The 27,045-nt window shown below is 40.2% G+C and overlaps 1 protein-coding gene across 3 annotated transcripts in view; it reads right to left on the bottom strand.

Moving 5' to 3' along the window:
* The window catches only part of PIR (pirin), a 74,872-nt gene that overhangs the window by 29,109 nt on the left and 18,718 nt on the right, over window positions 1–27,045 (bottom strand). For 2 of the 3 annotated variants that reach the window (XM_006775213.2, XM_015571434.1), the window contains exons 4-5: window positions 22,081–22,164; window positions 20,008–20,214 (exon numbers count right to left, since the gene is read on the bottom strand). In XM_006775213.2, coding sequence (XP_006775276.1) covers window positions 20,008–20,214; window positions 22,081–22,164 — 291 coding nt within the window. The remainder of the gene's footprint in view (window positions 1–20,007; window positions 20,215–22,080; window positions 22,165–27,045) is intronic. The other variant, XM_015571435.1, reaches the window with a different exon arrangement.

Here is a 27,045-nt window from a genome sequence, read left to right as displayed (position 1 = left end):
AAACACTTTTCTTCTTCTGGGCTTAGTTCACTCATCTGAAAATCTCATCTTGAGACTCACTGATGTTAAAGTCTATCTCTGATTCTAAAATTCTGAATCAGGAAATTAATGTTTTCCTCCACATTTTCATTTTTAAAATTCCCTTCTGACTTCTCAGACTAGAGCTGTAGAAAGGTGAGATGTGGCTGGGGTGAGGAGGGCAACCAGGCCTATGGGGAGTAGAAGGGAAACCGCTGATCAATTCATTCTATTCTTTTTTTAAATATATTTTATTGATTTTTTACAGAGAGGAAGGGGGAGAGATAGAGAGTTAGAAACATCGATGAGAGAGAAACATCGATCAGCTGCCTCCTGCACATCTCCCTGGGGATGCGCCCGCAACCCAGGTACATGCCCCTGACCGGAATTGAACCCGGGACCTTTCAGTCCGCAGGCTGACGCTCTATCCACTGAGCCAAACCGGTTTCGGCAATTCATTCTATTCTTGCCCTCAAACTCAGTCATCAATCTTGCTGTCTGGGCTAGCTTTTACTTTTCTTCCTGACTCTAATTTCTCAACCTCATCTGTGTTGTCCAAAAAATAGTAACAAAAAATAGTAACTTATCTCAAAAAAATAGTAACTAACTGCAACTACATAGATACATGTGTGTGTGCACAAAACACACATATTTCTGTACTTATTTATTCATTCATAAATTTTAAACAGAAACCAATTAGAGACATTACAACATTATAAAGCCACAAATATACTCTATTGTCTTTCAGCATGAAAAGGACTAAAGGGAAACTTTTAATTTATTTTGAAGGTGTTTTCCATCACCTTACTAACCTAAAATAGAATTCTGATTCTAATACCCTTTTTATATTGAAAATAAGATTATTGAACACAATATAGCACAGGTCTTGAATAATCAACTACCCCAAACCTATAAGTACATTATTCTATTTCAATTAATCAATAATGTGATAAAATTCTCAAACACACATAGTTTTTGAAAAGCAGGTAGATTTTGTTTTTGTTTGTTTTTTAGTTTTTAATCTTCCATGGTAACTCTGTTGAAATAGCAAATTTAAATTATATTTGTTTAACTCAAGGATAATAACATCAGCTTCAAATACAGTTTAAGCAAGCCTTGATTTAATTTTTCTATTACACACGGCTGATTTGCAAAAATAAAGAAATATCACCAATAGGCACACTCTTTTCTGTGTTCTCTTTTGTTTATTTTTATGTATAGTATTAAACTATCAATAAACCTTCATAATACAATGAGAATTTAATTAAATTATTCTTTTTTGGTAAAAACTTAGCTATGTATCTATTTCCATAGAATTAAAATAAATTGGTCCAGTCTAACCTAAAGTAAAGCATTCCTCTACAGATGTTTCATCATGAACAAAACAAATCACTGAAATGTTCCTCTTCCTTTTCTCTATTTTGGTCCTAATAGTGCTGGCACAGGTACCAAAATCCAAAGCTATTCCTCTTTTGTCTTTCTTCTCATTTCATAATTCTCTGTTAAAAGTATTTAGAAAACTTCTCTTTAAATGAGTTAGTCTGTATGTGAAAAGCCTATTGGATTAAAATCTTAAAGTTCAAATATCAAGTAGGCAAAGCTTCTAGAAGGTAAATAACTCTTCATAAGAGGTTAGGGGTAAATTTGGCTAACCAACAACAGGAGTACTACCAAATCCATACAAATCTTGTCTCTCGTTCTCTATAAATATGTCAGAATTAAACCTTTAATGGGACAAAGACACCACTCCAATAATGACCACTAAACAACCAAGACCAAACAGGGTCTACAAAACCACTTCCTTCTGAACCCCAACTACCTTCATCTTATATCCTTCAAAGGCTTCCTCTGGCTTTTGGTAGGATACCCCGTCAAGCTGGCTTCCTTCCTGTTTTTATCTGTAAATGTGACCTTAATTAGGAGGTTAAATCACTTCCACATGGAAGGCATCTGGCTTGCAAACGTCTTCCCAGAGTGTGCTACAGTTGATTGCTTATGTGTGAGAGTAGCAAAAGAAATCTTTCATTTTGCCACAGCTACTTCCACAATTAACTGCCACCCATTTATCCCTGAATGCTGCTCATTTTGCCACCATGCTGGTCTTCCTTCCCTAAAAGCAAGTGGCAGCAATGTGTTACATATCAGAGTTGTAATAAATGCTTTTACATTTCTTTTTGGGAACAATTTCAAAGACCCTTTATGATGTAATGATTTTTCAGAAAATGCGCTCAAATTCTCAATCTTACTATATGTTACTTAAGCAAATTATTCTAAGTAACTATACTAACAAGCATGAAGCTTCAATATCCAATAAGAAAAAGAAATAGTGTTTCTGCCTATTCCTGGCTGCTCACCCTCATGTTGACTGGCGCCCTTAATGTTGAATGTTGTTTTAAGTTTTATTTTTTCCTTCTGCATGGTTGCTAACTTTTGATGAATATCTTTACAGATAAATCTTTGACCACATTTCTATTTTTTTTCCTTCACTGTGAAATTTTGGGTCTAAAACTGTAGACATTTTAAGGGCTCTTGATATATCTGTGGGTTTCTGACTAAATGCAATGTGGCCAAAAGCAAACTGGTCAACATGATCATGTGCATAAACAGCAATTTTGCTGAACATGTCTACTAGTAGTCATTGGTTTTTCTAGACTTGTTAATTTTGCTCACCAGAAGGCAGTTTTCAATTCAGTATGTGCTCTATAAATTTTCTCTCGTATAACTCCCTATCATTAGCAAGTTAACTAATTCCAACAATTCTTCTGTTGTTGCCCATTTAGATTTTTTCCAATATATCTTTGTCACAAACATCTAAAGCAGTGGTTCTCAACCTTGGCTGCACATTAGAATCACCTGGGTATCTTTTTAAAATCCTGATTTCTGGGCCTCATCCTCCGGAAATTCTGTTTCTTTGGTATGAGGTGGGGCCACAACATTAGTAACAAAGAAACAGAATTTCTGGAGGATGAGGCCCAGAAATCAGGATTTTAAAAAGATTCCCAGGTGATTCTAATGTGCAGCCAAGGTTGAGAACCACTGATCTAAAGGAAGGGTTAATTGCTGAAATAAAAGGTAAAGAAAAAGAAAAACATATCTGAGAATCTGGAAAAAAAATGAGCAAAAAGAAAAAAATAAGGAAAAAGCTTAACCTGAAAAAAAAGTTTAAAGGCACCAACTCCATAGTACAAATAGCAATGCTTGAACAACCATTGTCTAGCAGTATTTGTTTTTGAACAAAAATTCATTTTAGTAAATTGTTATACTAACTGACTTGCTTTCATCCAAATTGTTTTTTGTCAAGTCACTTAGTAACTATCTGTAAATAGTACCTATCTCATCAAAATGTTGAGCATCTAATATTTTTAATCTTATCTAATTTAAGAAGCAGAAGTTGATTATCTCCTTACTCTTTTAATTTGACTATCAGTTTAGGTGACAATACTAATTTTAATTTACCAAATACTATTAAACATTATTAATATAAAACAATATCTAAATATATATAGGGTTTAGTACCTAACAGGTACAATTCTAGGTGCTTCATGTATATTAGACTACTTGTGTTTCCCTTTTTATAAACTATCTTCTCATCAACCTATTTAAGTTTTTATTCATTATTAATTAGTTCCCTCATTTGAGAAATACTGATAGAGAGCCTATAGTGTGCTAGTCATTGAATATGTATATCGGTGAATAAAAGATCTGGTCAGACTTTGTGGCGTTTACTTTCTAGTGAGGTAGACAATTTAACAAAATAAATATAAAATTATACAGACTGTAAAAGAAATAGAGTACAGAGAGAGAACATAAATGGGGAATAGAAGGCCTCAAATGAGAAGAGGTGGAAGCAAGAGGTTTCTGAACAGAGAAAGGAGCACAGCAGGTATAAAGGCCTGGAGGCAACACAGAGCTTGGAGGAATCAGGAACTGAGTGGAGAACAATATGTACCCATAAAGAAGTTGCTGGAGAGAATGGCATGAGATGAGTTCAAAGAATTAGAAAAAACTCACTCAGGTGTAAATCAGAGTAAGGTATTTAGGATTTCTTTAGAGTTCAATGACAACATGTTGACCCAAAATGTATCTTAAAAAGATGTCTTGAGCTACTATGTGGAGAAGGAAGTAAGAATAGGAGAGGAGCCCCCTGAAGAGGCTGTTGCAGTGGGCCTGGCCAGGGTTGGACAGGGAGAGAGATAGATAGATTTAAAATCTATTTTGGAAATAGAAAGGTTTTGTTAATAGACTGGATGTGGGTTGGCGTGGAGAAGGACTAAGGATGACCACCGTGTTTTAAATTTGAGCAGCAAGTGATGGTGCCATTCATTCATTAAAATGGAGAACACCAAAATGAAGACAGGTTTCCTTTGTCTGTTGTCAAGACAGGTGGGGGTAGGGGAAAACAAGGCTTCAACTTTTGCTATTTAAAATTTGACATGCCTGGGGACCATGCAAATGTCTGTCAAGTAGAGAGAGTACACAGAGCTCAGAGGTTAGACTTGTGTTGTGAATATCAATGTGGGAGTTACAAGACTATAAATGGCATATAAATCCATGGAATGACACTGCTGGTGGGAATGCAGACTGGTGCAGCCACTATGGAAAACAGTATGGCGTTTCCTCAAAAAATTAAATATGGAGCTGCCATTTGACCCAGTGATCCCGCTTCTAGGAATATAGCCTAAGAAACCTGAAACACCATTCAGAAAGAATATATGCACGCCTATGTTCATAGCAGCACAAATTACAATAGCTAAGATCTGGAAACAGCCCAAGTGCCCATCAGTAGATGAGAGGACAACAAAGCTGTGGTACATTTACAACATGGGATACTATACAGCTATAAATACATGAGATGGATAGTCACCTAGGGAGATGATGTTCAATGACAGAGAAGAGGACTCAGGACTGAGATCCAGGGAACTTGAGCATTTTAGGGGTCTTGTAGAGGGAAAGGTACCTACCTAAGAAAAGAAACTGAGGATTAAGGAGCATCGAGAGACACAAGAATGCATTATCTCAGAGGCCAAAATGAGGAGGAGGGAGCATTCAACCCATGGAAAGGAAGAGTTAACTTTAGGGGGGTAAAAAAGACCTCTGAGTTTGGCCACATGGAAGTCAGTGGTGACTCAGTGCACTGATGAGGGTAGAGACCAGGTTGAGAGTATTGGGGAAGTGGGGAAGTAGAGATAGTGTGTGCAGACAAATCATCTGTGAAGTATGACTCTGAGAGGGAGTAGAGAATTTGGGGGCTGTGCGGTCAAGGGGTTGGGAGCGTCTCTTACCAATTTATATGAGATGTGTTTTTTAAGTAAAGTAAGGTTATTAGTCTTTAATAATATCTGTCATAAAAATCTTCCACTTTGTTTTTAGCCTTTAATCGCATTGATGGCAGTTCTAATATGGGACAGATCTATCAATCTTTTCTTTCCAATGCTTTTAAACTTAGAAAGTCTTTCTCCATCCAAAGATGAAATTAAATATTTGCCTATATTTTTCTAGTTCAACATTTTAAGCATTTTATTCTTTGATCTATGCCATATCTATATTACTATGAGGTGTGAGATCATGAGCTAAACTGGTTTCTTTTTATAAATGGTTAACCAGTTGTCCCAGTTAACTCTTTTCCCCACTTGATGATAATATTCTTTGTCATTATTATGTTTGCATATACACTTGGATCTATTTCAGGTAGGTTCTGTTTCTACCAACCACAAGGAAGAGCCTCAATGCAGAAAACTTCCCTAACTAGTTCAGGAACCTGAACTAACAGGAAGATGTACGCCATAAGGAATTCTTGTCATCATCTAGTGCTTCTCCCACAGGGCTTCCCAATCTCCTTGCCTTCTCCCACCACTTTCCCACTCTCATAGTCTGCTGGGCTTTGCACTAGGGAGAAAACCAAACACAGAACGTTTTCTCTACCACTTATACCTTTACACACTCAGGAAACTCACTACCACACCCCTTCGGCCCCTTTGTGAATAACCATACCTTCCTCTTTTTCCTGGAGATCTTAAGGCTTTGAGGAAATGAAAAGTTGATTTACCACATTATTTAAATCAAATTTGCAACTCTCACTGTTTAGAATAGGCTGATGGTCTTCAACAAAATGATGTCTTCTGTCCTCCATCCAAAGCACTCTGATTTCTGAATTCTTGGTTATTTTAAAGAATTCTGATAAGGAGTGGGAGATTAGTTTCCGTCCCCAGTGCCAAAGGTATCGTGGGAAGGATTAAAACCCTGTAATCATATTTTGACATATACATGAAGTGCTACATAAAGAGAAAACAAGAAACTCTTAGGCAAAATGCCAATGGCTCTGTATAGGGTGAGAGTTAGAGAGGGCCAGACAACATATTTAACTTTTGTGAACAATAATGATTGTGAAAAATCTTGAGCATCAAACTGTGCATCTAACCAAGAATTTTGGTCATGGCCAAAGTATCCAGCAGTCTATTCTCTACACCATCCTTTTCAAGCAGCACTTTAATCAACAGTAACACTCGTGTCCCTCTCCTTCTCACCTTTTGGTTTTTAGGGGAGTAGTGAGGATAGGAAAGGTAAAGGGGAAGAGGATTTCACAGTCCTGAAATTTAATCACAGACATGTAAATTGTGAAACTGGACTTTGATTTCTTCACCCTTTGAGTCAGCATTCTTGAACAAAATTGGCTTACAAATGTTCTAATTTTTTGAAAATTAAAAACAGAGAAAGAGCATATGCTCATCTCTTATATGACCAATCCATCTATAATCCTAAAAAGGCTGAAAAGTACAATAAAACCACAAATGATCCCCGAATATGACAATAGGGAGCCTTCCTATCCCTTATCACCCATCCATGGGTAAGGTATTCCAAGGTGAGTCAGCAAATCTATGAACCAATGCTAGAATATTCTTCACCAGGCTTTATAACATTTTTAATTTCTATTAGTTACATTTGGTATTTACTAAGATATTTTTATGAGTTCTTGCAAGAAAGTGCATCAAGATGAGAAACTATTTGGCAAAGTTAAGATTTTATAGAGCTCTGGGGACTGATAACTTTGTGCAGATATGATTAAGGGAGAATTTATTATGGCACAGGGCTTCTCCTATGTGATCATTTGCATGACATTGTGGCATGGTCAGAGGTGTGTGTTTGAACAGACATGAAGGTACCCTATTGGTGTAGAGAGAGAGGTTCATTCAGAAACTTCTTTCCATGAAAACCAACTATGGTATTCCCAAACTATAGAGACACTCAGCAAGTTTAAGTACAGGAGCTAAATGGTATGATAAGGCAAGGGTACTGTGCAAATAAAATGGGGAAAAAATTAAAAACCCAAGTGTGGGTCCAGATTCCTTCTACAATGAGCTGTCTGACCTTGGGAAAGACTTTTTTGCTTAGTTGGGTTGCAGCATCCTCATCTGCAAAGTGTTGGAATTGGAGAGCTGATCTCTCATGTCTATTGCTGCCAGACATTCTGATTCCAATAGAAATTCCAGAAGAAAAAGGAAGAGTAGTTCTTGGTGGGCTTTGAACAGCATCTCATACTATCAATTCTAGACTCATGCTGCTCTAAGGACTTCGTTCAGATCTTAATACCCTGTCCATTACAGCAATGGAAGAAGTAAACGAATGGAATGTTTCTGTCCAACTAAATCTGCTGACAGGCTGGAGACCTATGGAAGGGTCAGTACCTAGCTCCCAGCTGGGACAGGAAATGGTTCAGGAATTCCTGGGCAAGTGAGAAATGGTCAGCTCCTGAGCAAATTACAGATGGGTCAAGAATGTCCTCTGTAACCTTCAATATCTATCTCTTCTCTCAGGCCCTGTCTGTCTTTTAAGTTTCTGTGGATAAAAACCTGCTCTTAGCAGAAAAACTGATTTATATTGAGCTGTGTCAAGCTGGTAATGACCTATATGAGCTTGTGTTTAAGAACACAAACTGGGCAGCAGCCATCTCATTAGAATGTCTCAGTTCCCTCCAACATTAGGTTGTTTGAGAAATTGATTGGACACATTTTATGAGCCTCCTCAGAGTCTCTCAGCTTTAGCTCCTGAGTTCTTGGCCACTTATGGAGACCCCTCAGTGCCATCACTGTTGTCATCCCTAGCAGCCTTGGCCTCTTCCTGACTACCAAATTCTGAACGGCATTGATTGCTCCCACTTTGGTGGGAGATACAGAAGCTCCAGAGCTCCTGGGCTTGACCTGATAGACCTACTGAATCTCTGGATCCACACCCAGACTTGAGTGAAAATCCAAGCCACAGGATGTGGTAAATGGCCTCCTCAGAGGCTGCCTCAAGGGACTAGGTATCACAACTCAGAAGAGCACAAAATTAGCTCCCATGGGGCAGACTTTGCCCTAAAAGGAATGGAAGATGTAGGACGACAGAAAAATTCTTCCTCTTTCTTTCTCCATTAGGAAGTCTTTAGGTCCAGTTTTCTGAATAGGTATTCTGCACCAGCAAAGCAAGTATCTGCCTCACTTCCCTTCTCCCTCACTCTCACTGCCCTGGGATTAAACATAAGACATATTTTTCAGAGAACCCATATTAAATATAATAGAGGAATATGCAAATTAGCTGGGACACCATAACATCACAACTGAACAGCAGGGACCTGAGGCTACATGGTGCCTGGCCTGGGTGAGGGACCTAGGGCTGTGCCCCCCGCCCGGCAGGGTTTGACTGGGGACCTCATGCCATGCCCCCGGCCCCGACACCAGGCCAGGAGATCTCATGCTGTGCCCCCTGCCCCAGTGCAGGGCCAGGGGACCTCAGGCCACGTCCCCCACCCAGCAGGGGTTGATGGGGACCTCAGGCCATGCCCCCCACCCAGTGGGGCTTGACAGGGGACCTGAAGCTGTGTCCCCCACCTGGCGCCTGGCTGGGGGACCTGAGGCTGTGCCCCCAGCCCAGAGGGGCTTGACAGGGGTGGGGCTGGCTGGGGCTGGGTATCACCCAATGGGGGTGGGGCCAGCTGGGTCTGGGTCTCCTGCGCTTTTGAAGCACTTGCAGGTGGTGGGCGGGGACTTGACTCTAGATTCTGTGGCACGCCCAAGACTCTGACAGGAGGGAGATTTTCATATACATTTTACTAATTTTCTTTCATCTCTGACACTTCTATTATAGAGAAAGGGCAAATAGCAATATTAAAGTATTTCCTCTAATTAATTCCCTTTTAATGTGCACAAATTTCATGCACCAGGCTACTAGTATTAAATAAGGAGAAAAGAATGAATACATGTCAAGCACTTAGGACATCACTGCTCCATATAGTTATCACTAGCCATATGAGGCTACTGAGTACATGAAATGTGGCCAGTGTGAAGTGAGATGTATTTTAAGTGTAAACTGCACATTGGATTTCAAAAATTTGGTACAAAAATACAAAATATCTCATTATATCTTTATACTGATATATGTTGAAATGATATTTTGAATAATTGGGTTAAAGTATATCGTTAGAATTAATTTCTTTTTACTTTTTTGTGTCGACAGAATATTTTAAATTACATATTGGTCTCATAATATTTTCATTGGACAGCTCTGGGTTTAGAAATTAGTAACTTGTGAGCCCACAAAAGATATTAGCCATTTTCATTTTCTTTCCCAAGATGTTCTAGAGATTTGTTATCAGTAAAGACTAATAATAAAAGGGAATGTGGGAACAGAAAGGAAGACACGAAAAAGGAAATAAATATTTGTTAAGTACCCTCTTTGTCCATAGGCACATTATATAACATACAAATAATTCAAATATTATTTATTATTATCCCCATTGAACAGATAAATAAAAGCTCAAAAATTATTTTCCTAAGGTCACAGAGGCATTAAACAACAGAGCTAAAATTTGGACCCAAGTCTGGTCTACTGGACTCCACAGTCCATGTACTATTCAATCTATCATACTGTCAAAGGATTGACTCTCTGATGGTACAGTTTTGATAATGTAATAGATTTTTCAGCTTATGTTAGGGCTTTCTTTACCTGTCAGAATTCTTAATTAACCTTCAAGTAATCATAATTATATCTGACACCAAATTTTCTCAGTACATTTTAGTATGTTTGACCCAATTTTTTAAAAGCTTCATGATCTCAAGAACTTGTGCTGCAGTCAAAATAAAGTAGTGTTTACAGCTATCAACAGCATAGCTTTCTACAGTATATATGCCAATACAGTTCTTTAAAATACTGACATCTATCTCATGTATATCCACAAGGGCTCAGCTTTTAATGCAACATACAAGAGCCTCTGAAGCTCCCTGAAGCTGTCCTGTATATTTCACTGTGGCTAGAGAACATATATGTAATGTGTTCCTGGGGAAAGACTTATTATATCCAAAAAGTATAAGTCTTGACAGCCATAGAAGTGATTACACTAATATGCAAAGTGGTCACTCATCTTTATTGAAGGTGACACCTTGTTGTTTTTATAGCTTTCATTATCCTCTTAGTCAAAATTTCCTTGTTAATTTTCAATCCCAACTACTAGGGCCAATGATGTATGAATGGCACAGATGTAACTTCTGGTTTAAAAGTGCACCTATCCCTTCATTTACTGGCAAAGTAGGGCTTGTCAACACCATTGGAATGTACTTCCTAGGTGATTAGGTCAGCCGGGACATCTTGAAGGACTAGGAACATCTGGCACCCTTTGTACACACCAAGAATTGTATTTCTGGGATGAGTGGGCTGCCCTGGGCAAGAGCAAGCTTTTGTGCAGCTGATCTGATCAGATGCAGACCACTGTTTATTTTAACATTCCTAACTGCAAATGAAGTGCCAACTATGGCTGCCTACCACAGGACAAGTCTTTGAAGTGCTGGGGGCATTTCTTTGGTGTCCTCTGATTTACAACAAGACTAACAGACCTAATTGTGCCTATTCTCAACATTGAATCAGAACCAAGTTTTGCACTTGTCTGTGGAATGATACCGATCATCTGCTTGGGCTACATGGTCTGTGTTGGGCAGGTCCTATACAATGAATTGCTTTGTAAAATTCAAGATGAGACAGGACTGCACATAGTACCCCTCCCTACCCTAACCACAAACCATGCTATGGAAAACCCTGGGAGAGAGAGATGCAGGACTATACATACAACCAAAGTCAGCCTTAGGCAAAATCCAGGAATAGACAAACTTGATTTTAGATTCTCTCCAGCCCAATATTTTGCATCATTTCCCTTTTCCTTGTCACAACCCCACCAAATCTGGTTGCCTATGCAGCACCCCATCCCATCACAATCCCCACACACTTACTACACTCCTACTATCCAAGCCTTTTATACAAATCACTAGAGGCCCAGTGCACAACATTTGAGCTCAGGGGCGGGGTGGAGGGGTGGGAGTGGTCCCTCAGCCTGGCCTGCACCCATGGGAAGCGGCTCTAAGCTGGCAGTCAGACATCCTTAGTGCTGCCACAGAGGCGGAAGAGGCTCCTGCCACCGCCCCTGCACTCGCCAGCCCTCAGCCCGGGGTTCTAGCTGAGTGGTGCTCCCCCTGTGGGAATGCATTGACCACCAGGGGGCAGCTCCTGCATTGAGTGTCTGCCCCCTGGTGGTCAGTGAGCATCATAGTGACTAGTCGTTCTGCTGCTTGGTCAATTTGCATATTATCCTTTTATTATATAGGATTATTATATAGTATTGTAAGACACGACCTCTGCCCCCTCTCTTTTCTTTCTTTCCCTCCCTCCATCCACACAAGCAAAATCAATTCTCCCTCCTCCAGATTACCATGCAAGTTTCACATACTGCTATTTTAGCATTTCTCATATCACATTATACTGCTGATGTTTATCAGTTTCTCTCCCCAGCTAGACTGTGATCTTGATGACAATGGTTGTATCTCATTCATGTATCTCTAGGGCACTGCATGATGTGCACTCAGCAGGTGCCTAATGACTGAATGAACAGAGCTCATAGAGAAATGGGGACACATGAATTAAATAACTGCCACTCCAAAAACCTTATGTGTGGTTGACAGATGGCTGTGTGGATCTAGGGCAGCTAAGAAGGCTTCATTGAAGAGTGGGGATGTACGTTGGACTTTGGTGAATAGTGGCAAGGAGACAGAGATGGTGAAACGAACTCCACATTTCTACTTTGCACTTGATAATATCTCTTCCCCTCAAATGCTCTGTTTCCCCTTTGCTCTATGTCAAAGGGAGCCCAGAAGGCTCTCTGCCTTATGCTGGAATTTCCTTTCCTCTCTCCCTACATTCGCCCATTAAAATACATTTATTTAATGTCTCAAAAGGGAATTTCAGCCAGAATTCATTGCGTGATTTTGACTCTCATAGGTGGGACTTTTTTTTAGAATTCTTCATAACATCTAATTAAACATGGACCAAAAAAGAAAAATCAATGTAAATAAGAACCAGAAGAAAATGAAATGGTTATCAGAAACATAAAATTGCATTGTTAAAAATCTTGGATTCCTAAAATGATCAAACATACTAGTTCTCTAGAAACTACCTTATAGATAATGGACATCTATTTTTTTAAATGTCCATTCAATGTTTAATGTAACAGTATTTTTCTTCACTCTTGTCTTTTGCATTTGTACCTATTTTTCTTACACTGAAAATCTTGATTCCTAAAAATATAACAAATTTACTCATTTGTTTGATTTTAAAACTGTTTTAAAATTGTAATGCTGCCCTAGTTGGTGGTGTTCAGTGGTTAGAGCATCGGCCCACACACTGAAGGGTCTCAGGTTTGATTCCCAGTCAAGGGCGCGTACCTGGGTTGCAGGTTCAATCCCCGCCCCTGGTTGGGGCCAGTGTGGGAGGCAACATCAATGTCTCTCTCTCTCTCTCTCTCTCTCTCTCTCTCCTCCCTTCCACTCTCTCTAAAAAATCCATGGAAAAATATCCTCAAGTGGCCCTAGCCTGGTTTGGCTCAGTAGATAGTGCGTCGACTGTGGACCGAAGGTCCTGGGTTCGATTCCAGTCAAGGGCAGGTACTTGCTTGTAGGTTCCTCCCTGGCCTGGAGGCAACCAATCAATGTGTTTCTCTCACATCAATGTTTCACTCTGCCTTTCCCTCTCTTATCCACTCTCCCTAAAAATCAGTGAAAAAATATCAGGTGAGAATTTTTTTTTAGGTCGTCTGGAAGGATGTCCAATCTAATTAGCATATTATGCTTTTATTTTATATATATATGTCTATATATGTATATATAGATATATATACACAAATACACGCACACACACAAATATATCCTCAAGTGAGGATCAAGAAAAAAAATAAAATAAAATTGTAATGCCAGTATGAACAACAATAAACAAACAAATTAGAAACAGTCTCATAGAGAACAGACTGACAGCTGTCAGAGGTGAGGGGGGTTGTGGGGTTATGTGAAAAAGGTGAAAGGATTAAGCAAAAAAACAACAACACATAAAAACTCATAGACACAGACAACAGCATGGTGATTACCAGAGGCAAAGGGGGGTTGGAGAAGATAGAGGAGGGGAAAGGGGGTAAAGTGGTGATGGAAGGAGACTTGACTTGGGGTGGTGAACACACAATATAATATACCAATAATGTACTATAGAACTGTACCCCTGAAACCCATATAATTTTATTAACCAATGTCACCCCAATAAATTCAATTTAAAAAAACTATGAAGTTCAAAAGTTTGTGCTGTTCTTTTTGTCTTTAGTATGTTTCCCATTAAAAATGTACACTCAGAGAACTATGTTTAAAAGCCCTTAAAATAAATATTTTCTCTGTGTGGTAATGTTGTTGATATCTTTACACAAATGTTAGGTTCTTCATTTGTTTCCACTTGTTTTTCATTTCAAGTTTTTTTTTTCTGTTCTGGTTTAACTTGATGTTTTAAATATGTCTTTACATTTTCCAAATTAAAAAGAAAAGACATACTGAGAGAAGTCTCAGGTCCATCCTTACCCAACCCCTCAGCCCAAAGGGAATGCTTTTAGAATCTCCAGTTTTTAAATCTATCACAGAGCACTGATTTATAAATAAAATAAATTAACAGAGAGGCCTTTGGAAGGGAGAACTCCTTTCTGAGCAGGGGTTGTTTTCCCTCTGTGAGCGCTGGGGGACAGCTGGAGCCCGTTATCACAAGCTCCTTGTCACAAACCCACTGCCTCCAACGCAATCTCTGCCATTAGGAGAATATCTATCATTCTTTTTTGAACTAGATCCATGAACTTGCTGGAGTACTTCAAAGGCAAAAAGAGAAAAAAAAAAACAAACACAAGGTGTGCATGTGCTACCTGTTTTCCTGATTTAATAGTTTTTAAAATGCTATTTTGAGAGTTGTTCTTTCAAGCTCTCCCCATATCACAAAGTGAACAGAAGCCAACTCGGAAAGGTAGGTGAGGGGAAGAGCTGAGAATTCGAGGTCAACTGCAAAGTTAGCAAGATCTATTTAAAATGTGCAACATACATTCGAAGAATCCAAATTTTCCCTGAAATAGAGAAATAGGTACAATGCAACAATGTTCTAAGTTTACTCTCTAGTATTATGACTGTCAAAACCCCACTGCTGCTTGGACATGCCATAAAAGTATTTCCCTGAAAGCTACATAAACTGTAACTTTTAAATCCAAGTAAGGTAGAAGGAATACTGACAAATTGTGTATGCTAATAAGGTGTTTCAAATGAAAGCAGAAGCTGGAAAATGTGGTTTTCTCTCTGGTTTCTCAGGTGTTTCTCCCTAGTTCTGGTCTAGGACAGTGTATGTGTGTATTTCTGCATGTGTGGACGCCAATGGCCTGCCACAGCCTGGAGACTCTATCAGAGGTGACAACCACAGCCTTGGTTATACATTTCATACCAACCCACAACCAACACAGGCTGCTTAGTGAGCAGGTTGCTTTTAGCTGGGAGAGAACTGCCCAAGGAACACAGGGTCTTCCAATGCCTGCTGGAGCTAAACCACGGTAAAGAACGGATATATCCAGCAGGGATGCATTGAAAGCTGCTATGTGTTCCCACAGTAAAGATGCTAAAGCAGGCAAGACGCCTTCCTGTGGACCCCAAAAGAGAACCACGAGCCCCAAACCTCTGCTCCTCATTGTTGTCACTGTTTCAATTTAAGAAACCTGCAGGAAACAGTTTGGGTCTTGAAAAACAACCTGGTGTTCACTTTTAAAGGAAAAACATCAATCTGGTTTTCATTTCCCTACTACCTAATTCCTTAAATAGTTTATTTTATTTTAAAATATAGTTTAGCTTATTTTATTGTTCTCTCAACTCTTTAGCTAGCTCATATTAAGCTTATTACAGTAATTCTTAATCCCTATATTGTTTTATCTTCTTACTACTTTGCCTACATTTCTCTCATTCCAACATTCCTTGACATTTTAATGATTTCACTTATGGACCCAGAAAAGTATTTCTTGATTGTGTTGTATGTATCAGGCATTGATTCAGGCCCTGGAGACACCATGGTAACAAGATCTGAGTGAATTACATGAGGCTGTTTTGGAAACTGAATGTTTAAACGTTTGGTTATCATCCAATACATGAATAGTAGTATACAGTCTGTCCTTCAGAAGGAAGATTCTTTTGTTACAATTATAGGGCACACAAACACTATACACAGTTTTTGCAAAGGAGTATTGTTCTAAGTTTGTACACATATTAACCAATTTAATCCTCCCAATGATCCTCGGGGTCAGTATAAGCACCTCCATTTTCAGATGAGTACCCTGAGGCCCCTCAAGCACAAGTGACTTCTTTAAAGTTTGTCAGTGGTGGTGTTGGCCTTGACCCAGGCAGTCTGGCTCTGGATTGCCTTTTTCTGACCCCATGGGGCTGAGGCCCCCTTAAGGTTTCCTTCTGACATAATGGAATTTAAAACAGCAGGAGGCAAGTAGAGGCGTTTGCTGGAAAAAGAATCATGTTTCAGAGAAAACTGGCAATAAATATTGCTGATTGGCTGCCTGATAAGGATGGAATGGGGTTTGAAGGATTTCAGACTCTCATGAAATAAACATGTGATTTTGACCTTCCAGAGGTGACAGAAACTATTCTAAGTATTCCATCTTTATCTGCGCCCCTCCGCCCCCCCACTTTCAGCCTTCACTTTAGACTGTGTTCTTCTGGCAGAATCTTGCTCAAAATTGGCTGTGGCTTCCCAAGGGCTGAAACACATATAAACTGAGAAACAGGGACACATCTGTCTTGGGACTAGCAAAAGGACAGCTGAATTGCTTGCAAAAGCTAAATAGTATCTTGCACAAAACCCCCTCGCCTTTTTTGTGGGTGTAGGAACTGAAGTCCAGAAAGGTTAAATAAGATTTGCCAAAAACCACAGAGCTGAACCCTAAAATCTTCTATAAGCTCATAATCAAACTGGTCCTAGTGATGAGTAAGCCCCCTGCCTTGGATGTCATGGTCATTATACACATTACAAATAGTGGTCCCCAGACCACAGCTTCAGCATCACCTGGGAGCGGTTAGAAATGCAGACACTCAGGCCTCACCCTGACCTGCTGAATCAGAATCTGCGTTTTAACAAGACACCCAGGTGATCATGAATTTTGAAGTTAGAGAAGTGCTGGAATGGTCACTAATTACATTTTCTAGATATTTTACTTGTGGGGGTGGGAGTTGCTGTTGACTATATTAGTTACTAGAGGCCTGGTGCATGAAAATTCATGCACTGGAGGGGGGTCCCTCAGCCTAGCCTGCCCCCTCTCATAGTCCGGGAGCCCTCAGGGTCAGGAGGCGACCCGGTGATGAGGGGAAGGTGACACCCCATCACACCTCTGCTGCTGCCACTGCCATCAGTGCAAGCCTCAGCCGGCCCTGATTACCTGAGCCTCAGGCTGTCCTGATTACCTGAGCCTCAGACAGCCCTGGGCAGCTGGGCAGCCGCCATTCAAGGCTTGCCTGTGTCTCCGGCCAGCCCTGGGCAGCTGGGGAGCTGAGGGGACTGGGGGACTCTGGAAGCAGGCGCAGGGTGGGCCCGGCCTTGCCATGTGCCTGCCACCCCAGCAGAGCTGAGGGGACTGGGTGCCGCCATCTTGTGGCTGTGGGCACCACCATCTTTGAGGGCGGGCAGTCAATTAGTATATCCCCTTCTTATTGGCTGTGGGTGCCACCATCTTTGCAATGGCGGGAGGGTCAATTAGCATATTCCCTCCTTATTGGCTGTGGGCACCACCATCTTTGAGGGTGGGCAGTCAATTAGTATATTCCCTCCTTATTGGCTGTGGGTGCCACCATCTTTGCAATGGCGGGAGGGTCAATTAGCACACTCCCTCTTTATTAGGTAGGATAAGCACATCAATCTCTTGAAAAGGTATATTCTAAGCCCCACCTGGTAATTTAACCTAATGTTATCTCCAGTTTGTTTTATGGAACATCTAGACTTTTTATGATCCAGTCAGTCCTTGGTGAACATAATTTAAGGTTTCAGATGTAGAAAACTATGTTTTTATGAGATCCAGAAAAAAATGGCCAATAGTCCCCCATCTTTACACTGACTCATGTTGGTGTCTTTTTCTTCAAAGCAAGTTAATTACCTTTGTCAAATCCCAGCAAGTCCCTTTAGCATAATGAGCACACATAAATCTCAGCCCAGCTCCTACCCAAGGTAACATGAAGTAACCAAAATAATAATAGTAACAGCGACTACTTATGTGGTGCTGACAATGTGTCTGATGCTGTTTTAGTAGTTTAACGTATAAAAAACTCACTTAATCCTCTAAGCAATCCTATATGATGGATGAGAACCTTGAAACATAGAGAGGTTAAGTGGCTTAACCAAAACCACACAGCTGCTTCACGGTGGGAATTCTAATCTAGGCCATTGGTCTCCAGCATCCATACTGGTACCCACAACAACACATTGTTTCTCAAAATTCAAATTAATACTAAACAGGGTTGGAAGAGTTCCTTATTAAAATTCTCTCATAATAAAAACCATCATTGACTTAGGAAAATGTAATTCACTTCAATGATTTTACTCAACAAAAATAAGAAAACTTAGAGGCCAGCAGCTATCAAGACATTATTTTACAAAGTTAAAACATTACCGTTCATCTCTAATTCTTGATTATGACTGCAAGACTATGCAGTCTGCTGCTTGGAAGTGCTTTAAATGTCCTTGTGCCTGTAATTGGAATCAGCTCTGACATTAAAATGGCATTGTGTTTTCTATAAATGAAAAGCAGTTGTGAACTCAGAGGATTTGTGACATTGCTGGCTTTGCTTGCCTATTAAATCAGTGGTCTCATTTCTCATTTTAGCTGCAGACAGCTCAACACTGTTTGTAAAGGAAATGTTAAGGACAATTCCACAAAGCCTTGTGCTCTGGTTGAAGTGGAGACGGAGGTATCTCCTGACATGTCCCTAGAACATTAGAGTCCTGGAAACATGGAGTGAGAAGCTCCATAGGAAACAGAGGATTCAGCTTCTCATGTGCATGAATTCAGCTCTCCTTAGGCCTCCCTGACTGACTCCATACACAGCTACGTCCTTTGCCTTACACCAGAAAGACCCCACAGTATCTGAATTGTCTTCTGTGGCGCTGAAGGGAAGGGAACTCTTGCCATACCACTGGAAAGGGCACTGCCCAATGATTGATGAAACAGAAATGAGTCACAGAAATACAATGAAGGGTCATTTTCCCAACTGCAAAGTACACATAGAGAGCAGGATGATATATTTGCTTAATAGGGAGCACATTTTGACTTTTTTTCCTTCAATTACTTCTGTTTGCACTGAAAACACAATGCAAAATAATGCACATGCCCAGGCCTGGTACAGGTAAAGAACTGTGGTTATAGCATAGGAAATACAAAATCTGTAAGTGCCAACCAAAAATCATGAACATCTGTTGCCCATGAAATGCACCCCACTGAGTGGTTGGCTAGAAGCCACTGCCAAGCCACTGTCCCTGTGGGTGTATCTAAACAAAATTTAAGTTTATATAAATTAGTGTGTAAAGTAGTTTGAAGTGCTGGCTGCCCACAGGGAGAATGGCAAAGTGGTTCCTAATTTCTTGATGCTCTCAGCTCCTGTTGGCTTGTGTGAAACTGGGTGTCAGGACCCCTATAAGGTCCCCTGGGATCTCATTTCTGTGCCCCCCCCACCAGAAACTCAAGGGCCATGAGTAATGACTTGGGGTAAGACAGCATGAAAGCCCAGCTGCCTAGCACTGGGGTGGATCAGGACAACTTGGAGGTGGACTGATCCTTGAGTGCCCATCCTCTTTGGCACTTTACCTAAGATGATACCCTTGCTTGGCTCATGCCCTTCCTATCCTGGTTCCTTTTACTGCCCCGCAGGGGAACTTCCTTTAAAATCAGTTACACATGAATTCTCATCTTGGGTTTGCTTCTGGGAAACACTACCTAAGAGACCACTCTATGCAGCTAACTCCCCAGATGGCTGCTACTTTGAACTTGGCCTCCCCAGCAGCAGTTCTCATGTGCATCTGACATAGTACCTAGCATACCCTTTTCCTACCACAAATCTGTCCATAATCTTTAGCATCAGTTGATCTAACGTGATTAAAATGGTGGGAACCTAAGCTGAAATATTACAGTCTTAGTTGAGAAGAATGTACAGGGTAAAACAAGTACAGGATAAATAAATGTTCAAATTAATTTTAAAATAAACCTTCAGGAAGTGGAGTTGGTTTTTGTTTTTGTTTGTTTCTTAGAGTTGGTGATCTTGCAGTTCCAAGGGGCTATAAACTTGCATAATAAGCAAAAGGAAAGACATTAAATCTGCACACACATTAAGATATACCTTGAAAATTGCTTTTTGACCACATTTTTAATATGAACTTGTTTTCTTATAATTTTTCTAACTCTCTGGGTTTGCATGTGGCAAAAAATTCTGGGTCCATTAGGTTCCACTTATTCTGACACCTCTGAAGCAAGTCCAGCCCATGAACTGTGGCACATGAACTGTGATGAACCCAGTGAGAACTGACAATCTGGACAGGGCCAACCTATGTCATTGAGCACCTCAGCTTTCACAAACACACAGCAGCATGGCTTACCTTTACTCCCAGGGCTTCTCCAGAGATGACAGCAACTGTCACACCATCCTTATTGGGTTTAGGAATTTCTTTACTTTTCAGTTCCTGGTACTGAGGCTCTACCATCTTCTCTGAGCTCCTCAAATTAACCCATAGTTGTAGGCCATGGGCTGGCTCCTCTGAGCATGGCATCTCGGCGTGAAGAATGCCTCGGCCTGCAGTCATCCACTGAAAATACCAGACCAACAAGAGGGAAATGTAACCCAAGCTTGAATAAGGCTGCAGGTGGGACCATTATGACACAGTAACTAAGTGAGGTACCTTACAAGTGCTTATTTCACAGCCCTGGGCCTCGTGAGGAATAAGAAAACAATGATAACTTCTGGAATCCTTTCTAGTTTTCCCAATGTATCCCATGCTTCCTATTTTAAATCAAAGCATCAGATCTGAAATTCATACTAATAGAAGGGGTCTCTCTTTAGTATCCTGAGTCTTCAGCTGAGCACTGAGATGGGGAGATGCAGGCAGACAGTATATTGGGAATTGCTCTTGGGAGCATCTTAAGAAGAAGAAGAAAAAAAGCATGACTGGGCAGGGGGTGACGCCAGCCAGCAATACAGTTACAACAAAGGCCTTAGCCAATCTAACAGGGAGGTCTGAAGTTGGATAAACCTTCAGAATTGTCCCAAATTCAGATGAGGTAGCCAGGTTTTTTTATCCCCACATCAGCAAGCCGGTGATTGTGTGCCAATCCCCCAGGAGGGAGCACAACCTTGGAAGAGGCAGTTCTTGCTGCAGAGGGCAGTGCCCAGGGTGGGATGCAGCTGTGAGCCATCAGCAGTCAATATTCGCAGCAGCTGGAGAATGGGTACGTGCAAGGGCCTAAAGATACATGTGCAGGCCCCATAGTATTCACTATACCACGGATGGGTGGCTTGAGTCTGCTTGTTCAATTCCAGTAATGGAGCCCTCACTACTTGGAGAAAACAGTCATTGTCTTCACTGTTATGCAGATTCTTCAAGCATTCATTTATTCCTTTATTAAGAGCATATTAGGGAAGAAGAATGGAACATGATAGATTTCCTGCCTGTCTTAGCTTGGGTTCTCCCACAGAAGATCCTGAGACAAAGACTTGAGTGCTGATAGTTTATTTGGAAAGTGGTGCAGAAAGCACAAGCAGGGAAGAGTGAGCTAGGCAAGAGAGAAAGCCAAAAAGGGGAGGTAATGAGCAGGTTACATCTGTGGGTACCTGGAGCTTAACCCCACTGGGATCCACACAGACATACTTTATAATTGTTGCATGGAGGGCAGAAGAATCACCACGTCCCTGGTCAGGGCACACCAGTCATCATATACTTTTCAAGGCCATCTCCACTTTATAATTCTGCTCCAGTGAAAGGTTACTGTTAACTTTTGGCCACAACTCTATCCTTTTGCTTTTTTTCCTTCAAATTCCATGTTCATTAAAACACCATGAGTCAAATATTTGCAGTTATTAATCTGCCAAAAATGTAAATGATCCCAGAAAGTAGCTGATACAGAGTTCGGATTTACAAAACTTGCAAAGATTACCCAAGCATTTCCTAGAGATTTTAAATTCTAATACATATCAGACAAGACTAGGATGGTGTCAGGGTTTGGGTCATTGTCTTAAGTGACAACACCTACTCCTTCAAATGAGCTAGAGATAAGTAGTAAACTGTTTCAAATACAGCAGAAAGGTCTATAAAGATGAGGATTAAAACTGGGATGCTGAATTTGGCAATTGGGACATTATGAGTGACCGTAACCTGAACAGCTTCACGAAATGTGTGGGGATTGCTGAGAGGCCAACACTGATTTCAGTGAGTGAAGAATGAAATGGAAGATAAAGGAAGTTGAGACAGTCACTCTTGATTACCCTTTTGAGAAATGCAAGTAAGAGAAAGACTAGGTGGGAATTAAAAAGTGATTGAGGGAAATCAAGAAAAGTGAAAGAGGAATACGAGAGACCTGTGCAAGTTTCCAGGTGTGAATGTACTGGCAGTTGGCAGATCAAACATGCATACCCAATGACTAGTAAACCATCAGCAATTCCTTGTTCTTAGTCATACCTGCAGGTCTCCTGGGTTCAACTGACCAACATGTCCACAGAAGTCTTCATGGGCCATGCTGCCCCCTTCTAGGAGGTAAGATACCTTTGAAAAACAAGCATAAGAAAAAGTAGGTGTTGGATACCTATGAATAGGTGTTTACTTTTCCCACAGAAAATAGGTTGAAGAGAGTTTCAGGAGTAAATAAGATAGTAAGGAGGGCCAGCTGAATCTCAGTAAAAGGGCAGTGCTAGCCCACACAACGTCTTTGAGATAATTTCACATAGGAGCCACTTCCTTCCAGCAGAGACAGACCTTGGCATGTCAGAGCTTAGACCCATAGGCCATGGCCCTGCCATGGTGGGTCCTGGAGCTCAGGGTGAAAGAGAAGCAGTTCCTGTTAAAACAACAGGGGCCCAGTGACCAATGCCACATCCACCAAGGTATGCGGGATGACAGACCTAAAAGCTAACTTGAGAACACTTAAAGGAAATGTATTTCTGACACCAGGCACATAAACTCACTAAGTAATCAATAAATGTTTGTAAAATATGCCAAATGAATTCATATGAATTAAAGTCAACTTTTCCAGAGGCAAGCCCATACTAAAGCTAAAAGTGAAAAGAAATCCTGGGCTGTTCAATAAAGTAGTCACTAACTGGGGTTGCCATTTTTTGTTATTTCCATCCCTATGGAGATATCCTTTAACATTAACACTCCTAGGCTCTTGCTGTACTTCACCACCCCTGGGAAGGAAACAACTTATTCTGACTGGTGGATGTGAAAGCAGAAATTGCTTAGCTGAAGCTCTGCCCCTCTCCTTCCCACAGAAAGCAAGTGCCCTCTTTTGTTCTGTCTCTGTGAGAAGGGCCAACCCTGATGGTGGTGGCCTGCAGGAATCCAGCACAGCCAATGATATCTGAATAAAGTCTGTCTGTTTCAAGTGCAGTATTCAGAAGCCCAGTTGCCTGCATATATAAGCCATATTCTCCAATCTCAGCTTTATCATAAGTAAAGGTCTATTGTCTGCCACCTTTCTTACTCTTATCTTCTCAACTAGGTCATAATTCAGACTAGGAAAACAGGCATTGTTTATTCTGCCTTCTCATACGTCAAACTAAGGTCAATGAAAGACGTGATGCCATCGTACTGTTGAAATCTTATACCCTTATAATAATCCCACCTCTTCTTCAGCTATTGGGTGCCATTTCCTGAAATTAAATGTTTATAGAGCACTTACTACAGTGCAAATCGGAGCTAGCTGACATAAGGACTTCCCCTGTGTCATCCTGCAGAGCAATGTCATTGAAGTGTATAGAATGGCCTCAGTAGCAACTTTTATCCAAGCAGGTGACTACAGAAATTGAAGGTTCTAGATTGTGATGGTTAATTTTATGTGCCAACTTCACTGGGCAAAGGGATGCCAAGATAGCTGGCAAAACCTTATTTCTGGGTGCATCTGTGAAGGTGTTTCTGGAAAAAAATGAGCATTTGAGTCCATAGCATAAAGAAGATAGCCCTCACCAATGCCGGGGGATGGTGCATCACCTGATCCATCGAGGGTCCAAACAGAACAAAAAGGTGAAGGAAAAGCCAATTCTTGCTCTCTGTTCTTTAGATAGAACATTTATCCTCTTCTGCCCTTAGATCAGACTCTGGGACTTACACCAGTAGCAAACCCCCACTCCAGTTTTCAGACATTGGACCTTGAAATGAATTATATCACCAGCTTTCTTGGTTATCCAGCTTGTAGACACCAGATTGTGAGACTTCTTCACCTCCATAACCATGTGAAGCAATTCCCATAATAAACTCCTCTTTATATCTATCTCTATATATCTTATTGGTTCTGTTTTCTAGAGAACCCTGACCAGATGTTAAGTCTTAAATCCCCACCTGGGAACTTAGTATAGCAATGGAAATAGTGCAACATTGGCTCAGAAATAGAGGAGACCCATTTGTATGGAAAATTAATAAATGATGACAGTCATTTCAAATCAGTGGGGCAAGGATCCATTTTCTAATGAACAGTATTGGAACAACTGATTGACCATATGAAAAAAGGGAGTAAGCTCCCACTATACACAGAAACATGTTCCAAATGGATGAGAGATTTCAATGTAAAAAAATACACTTCTAAGATTTAAATCCAAGGAGACAAGGATATAAAATGTATATGCAAATCGATCTTTGAGATCTTTATTATAACAAAAAGACAGGAACAATCTGGATGATGGGTTAATAGAATACACTTAGCTAAAGTATGGTATACTTACACAAGGGAATATTATGCAACTGTTAGAGTAATATTTATATATGTAATATAAATCTCTATTACTGACACAGAAAATGACATATTATTTAATCAAAAAAGCAGGTTACAAAACAGTAATTTTATTTAAAGGGTTCATATACAATGATCCATGTAAATGGGTTTATTTAAATAACATTGGATCCAGTTATGTCAGGATATGCATGGAGGTGCTCTTACCAAGGGGGTTCATTCACCTGTGCACATTAAGCCCAATCAAACTTGAACAGGAGTTCTCTGCAAAGAAACTAAAGGTTTATTTAAGGAAATAATGCCAAACCTGGAGTCACACAGGTGAGCTGTTATCTAAGACCCAGCTCCCCATGGCTTCCAGGGGATGGGTTACATAGGGGAGAAATCATTAATCATAGTAACTAAGGGAGTTAGGATCGTGGTCTCTATTGATTGATTGTTGCTAGGATAGGGGTAGCTGATCATTGTGGCTGGGCCTGATGTCAACCATGGCGTTGCTCTGTCTGGTTTCCCAAGGGTGTGGTCAGTGGGATCTTTCTGCTTTTCTGGGCCTGGAGCTGAAACACAACTGAGGCCTAAATGACATATTTAGTTTGACCAAAGATCTTTCTCTATGGTCAACAGACCTAGCCTTTGTTCCTAAGATTAATTGATGCTGACCAGAATCTCATTGTCCTAAGGGCTTAGTGAACACGCAACAGAGAAGGAGGCAGGTGAATCAGGGTGTTCCTAGGCTGGACAAGGCTGGTTTAAATCAAAAGGAGAAAACGTCAGAAAAGAAATGAAATTTCTGTGTGGTTACGGAGCCTGCATGGACACACAGCAAAATGTGAACTGTGGTCATCTCTAGATGGTGGAATTGCATCTACATGTTGTGGCCTTTCCACTTTTCTTATAGTTTGGGCGTTCTGGAATGAGTACTGTACTTTTGTACAACAAAAACAAGCCATTTGTTTTGGTAAAATATAAAGATGCTGCTGGTAATCCGTAAATGAAAATAAGTGATATGTTTTGTTCCTAGGTGAACTTTGTTCCTATTAATGAACTGTTTTGGTGAACTAGGGCTGGGCAGGAAGGCAGTGAGACACACGGGAAAACACTAAGAATCAGAAGAATAACTCCATGTTACATGTGAGGGCAATGTAGCTAACTCTGACTTCAATGTTTTAGCAAGTGGAGAAGATTTGGAAATGCTATAGAGGACACACAGGCCAAAACAGGATTCAAGCACAAAGCTTAAAAATTCCAAATTTCAAAGAAGCAGCCCAACTACCAGGAGCATTGTCTAGAATTGCTTTCCTTTCCCTGTTATGCATGCATTTTTAATTAAAAATAACTGCATAATAAAGGCAATTTTCATTGTTTGGGCTGAAACTCTCCTTTAGGTTCTCAAAGGAGTCTCTTTCAAATCATATTCTTTCCATCCCGTAAGATTTTTTCAATTATCCAAGTTGAGGGGCTTTCAAATTGTTAATCATGTCAGGCAACTTTATAAAGTAAATTATGAAATTATTTCATTTAAAGATGAAAATGTACATGGACACCAAGAGAGGTTTTTGTTTGTTGGTGTTTTGGTTTGGTTTTGTTTTTGCAAATTTTATTTTAGAAAGCAATTCCAACATTGTTTCTAAAAGATTGAGAAGCCAATTGAAAAGGATACCCTTTTCCTCTAGTTTTGAGGTAGGGATTTCTACTTCTCTCTAGTAATACAAAAGTAAACCTCACTTCTCCCATACTAAATACTATAAAATCTGAATTAGAGAGGTCTGGTCTATGAAGATTTGCTGAGTCTGCAATGCCTACCTTTGACTACTTACAGCAAAACCATACTTTTAGTCTTTTGGGGGAAATCTGAAATCAAAGAAATGACTGACTCTTTATGATTATCTATCTTTCATTTTATTTATTTTTGCTAAGCAGTATAAATGCTACACTGAGGCCTTAAGTCTAACTTAATGCCTGCAAAGAATTTTCTAAAAATCTCAAGCAATAATTTTTGAGTTGACACAATCCAGATGATTTTTTAGGACATTACATAATTGCTAACACCTGGAGAATTGCCAGGGGTGGTTGATGGATTTGGGAATGTTATGTTTAAACTCAAGAGTTGCATGTTAAGTAAGAAATGTGTAATCGGAAACAGGTGTTTTCTTAAAGGACTTGTCATGCTTCCTGATCCTGCTTGTCCTTTTCCTTCTTCTAGCCCTAAACTTTCCATGGATCTCTACTAAATACTTTTGCTTCCTTGTCTGTTTTTTCTTTTTGTATTTTGTGTGTTTGTATTTGGAAGGAGAAGGGCACAAACCCACAACAATAATGAAAGAAAAGTGTCACTTGCAATGTGAAATTTAGGAAAGGTATACCTCAAAGAGCTATAAATTCAGCAGAATCACAGCACAAGATATAATATAGTTTGTTGTTTCTTTCTGGCTGATATTCAGAAGGAAGAGTGTGATGACCTAATTTGATATTACAGATGCAACGCTTATTCTTTAAAGCAAAACGTCTATGTTCTAGATAAAACTATGTCTTATCATTTTTATTTGCCCTCAAATGGTGGTTTTTCTCTTGGTAGCTGAGTAGGAAAAGGAGGGGGGGAAAAACACAAGTTGAGTTCATGGCTGATGAAAAAGACCTGAATATGAAATTCTGATGATCGTATTCCTGAATCTAACTCTGCAGATGAGCTGAATTGCAGACTC

The sequence above is a fragment of the Myotis davidii genome, unplaced genomic scaffold, assembly GCF_000327345.1.
Source record: "Myotis davidii unplaced genomic scaffold, ASM32734v1 scaffold889, whole genome shotgun sequence".
Classification (NCBI taxonomy): Eukaryota; Metazoa; Chordata; class Mammalia; order Chiroptera; family Vespertilionidae; genus Myotis; species Myotis davidii.
This window is presented reverse-complemented; position numbering and strand designations above follow the sequence as displayed.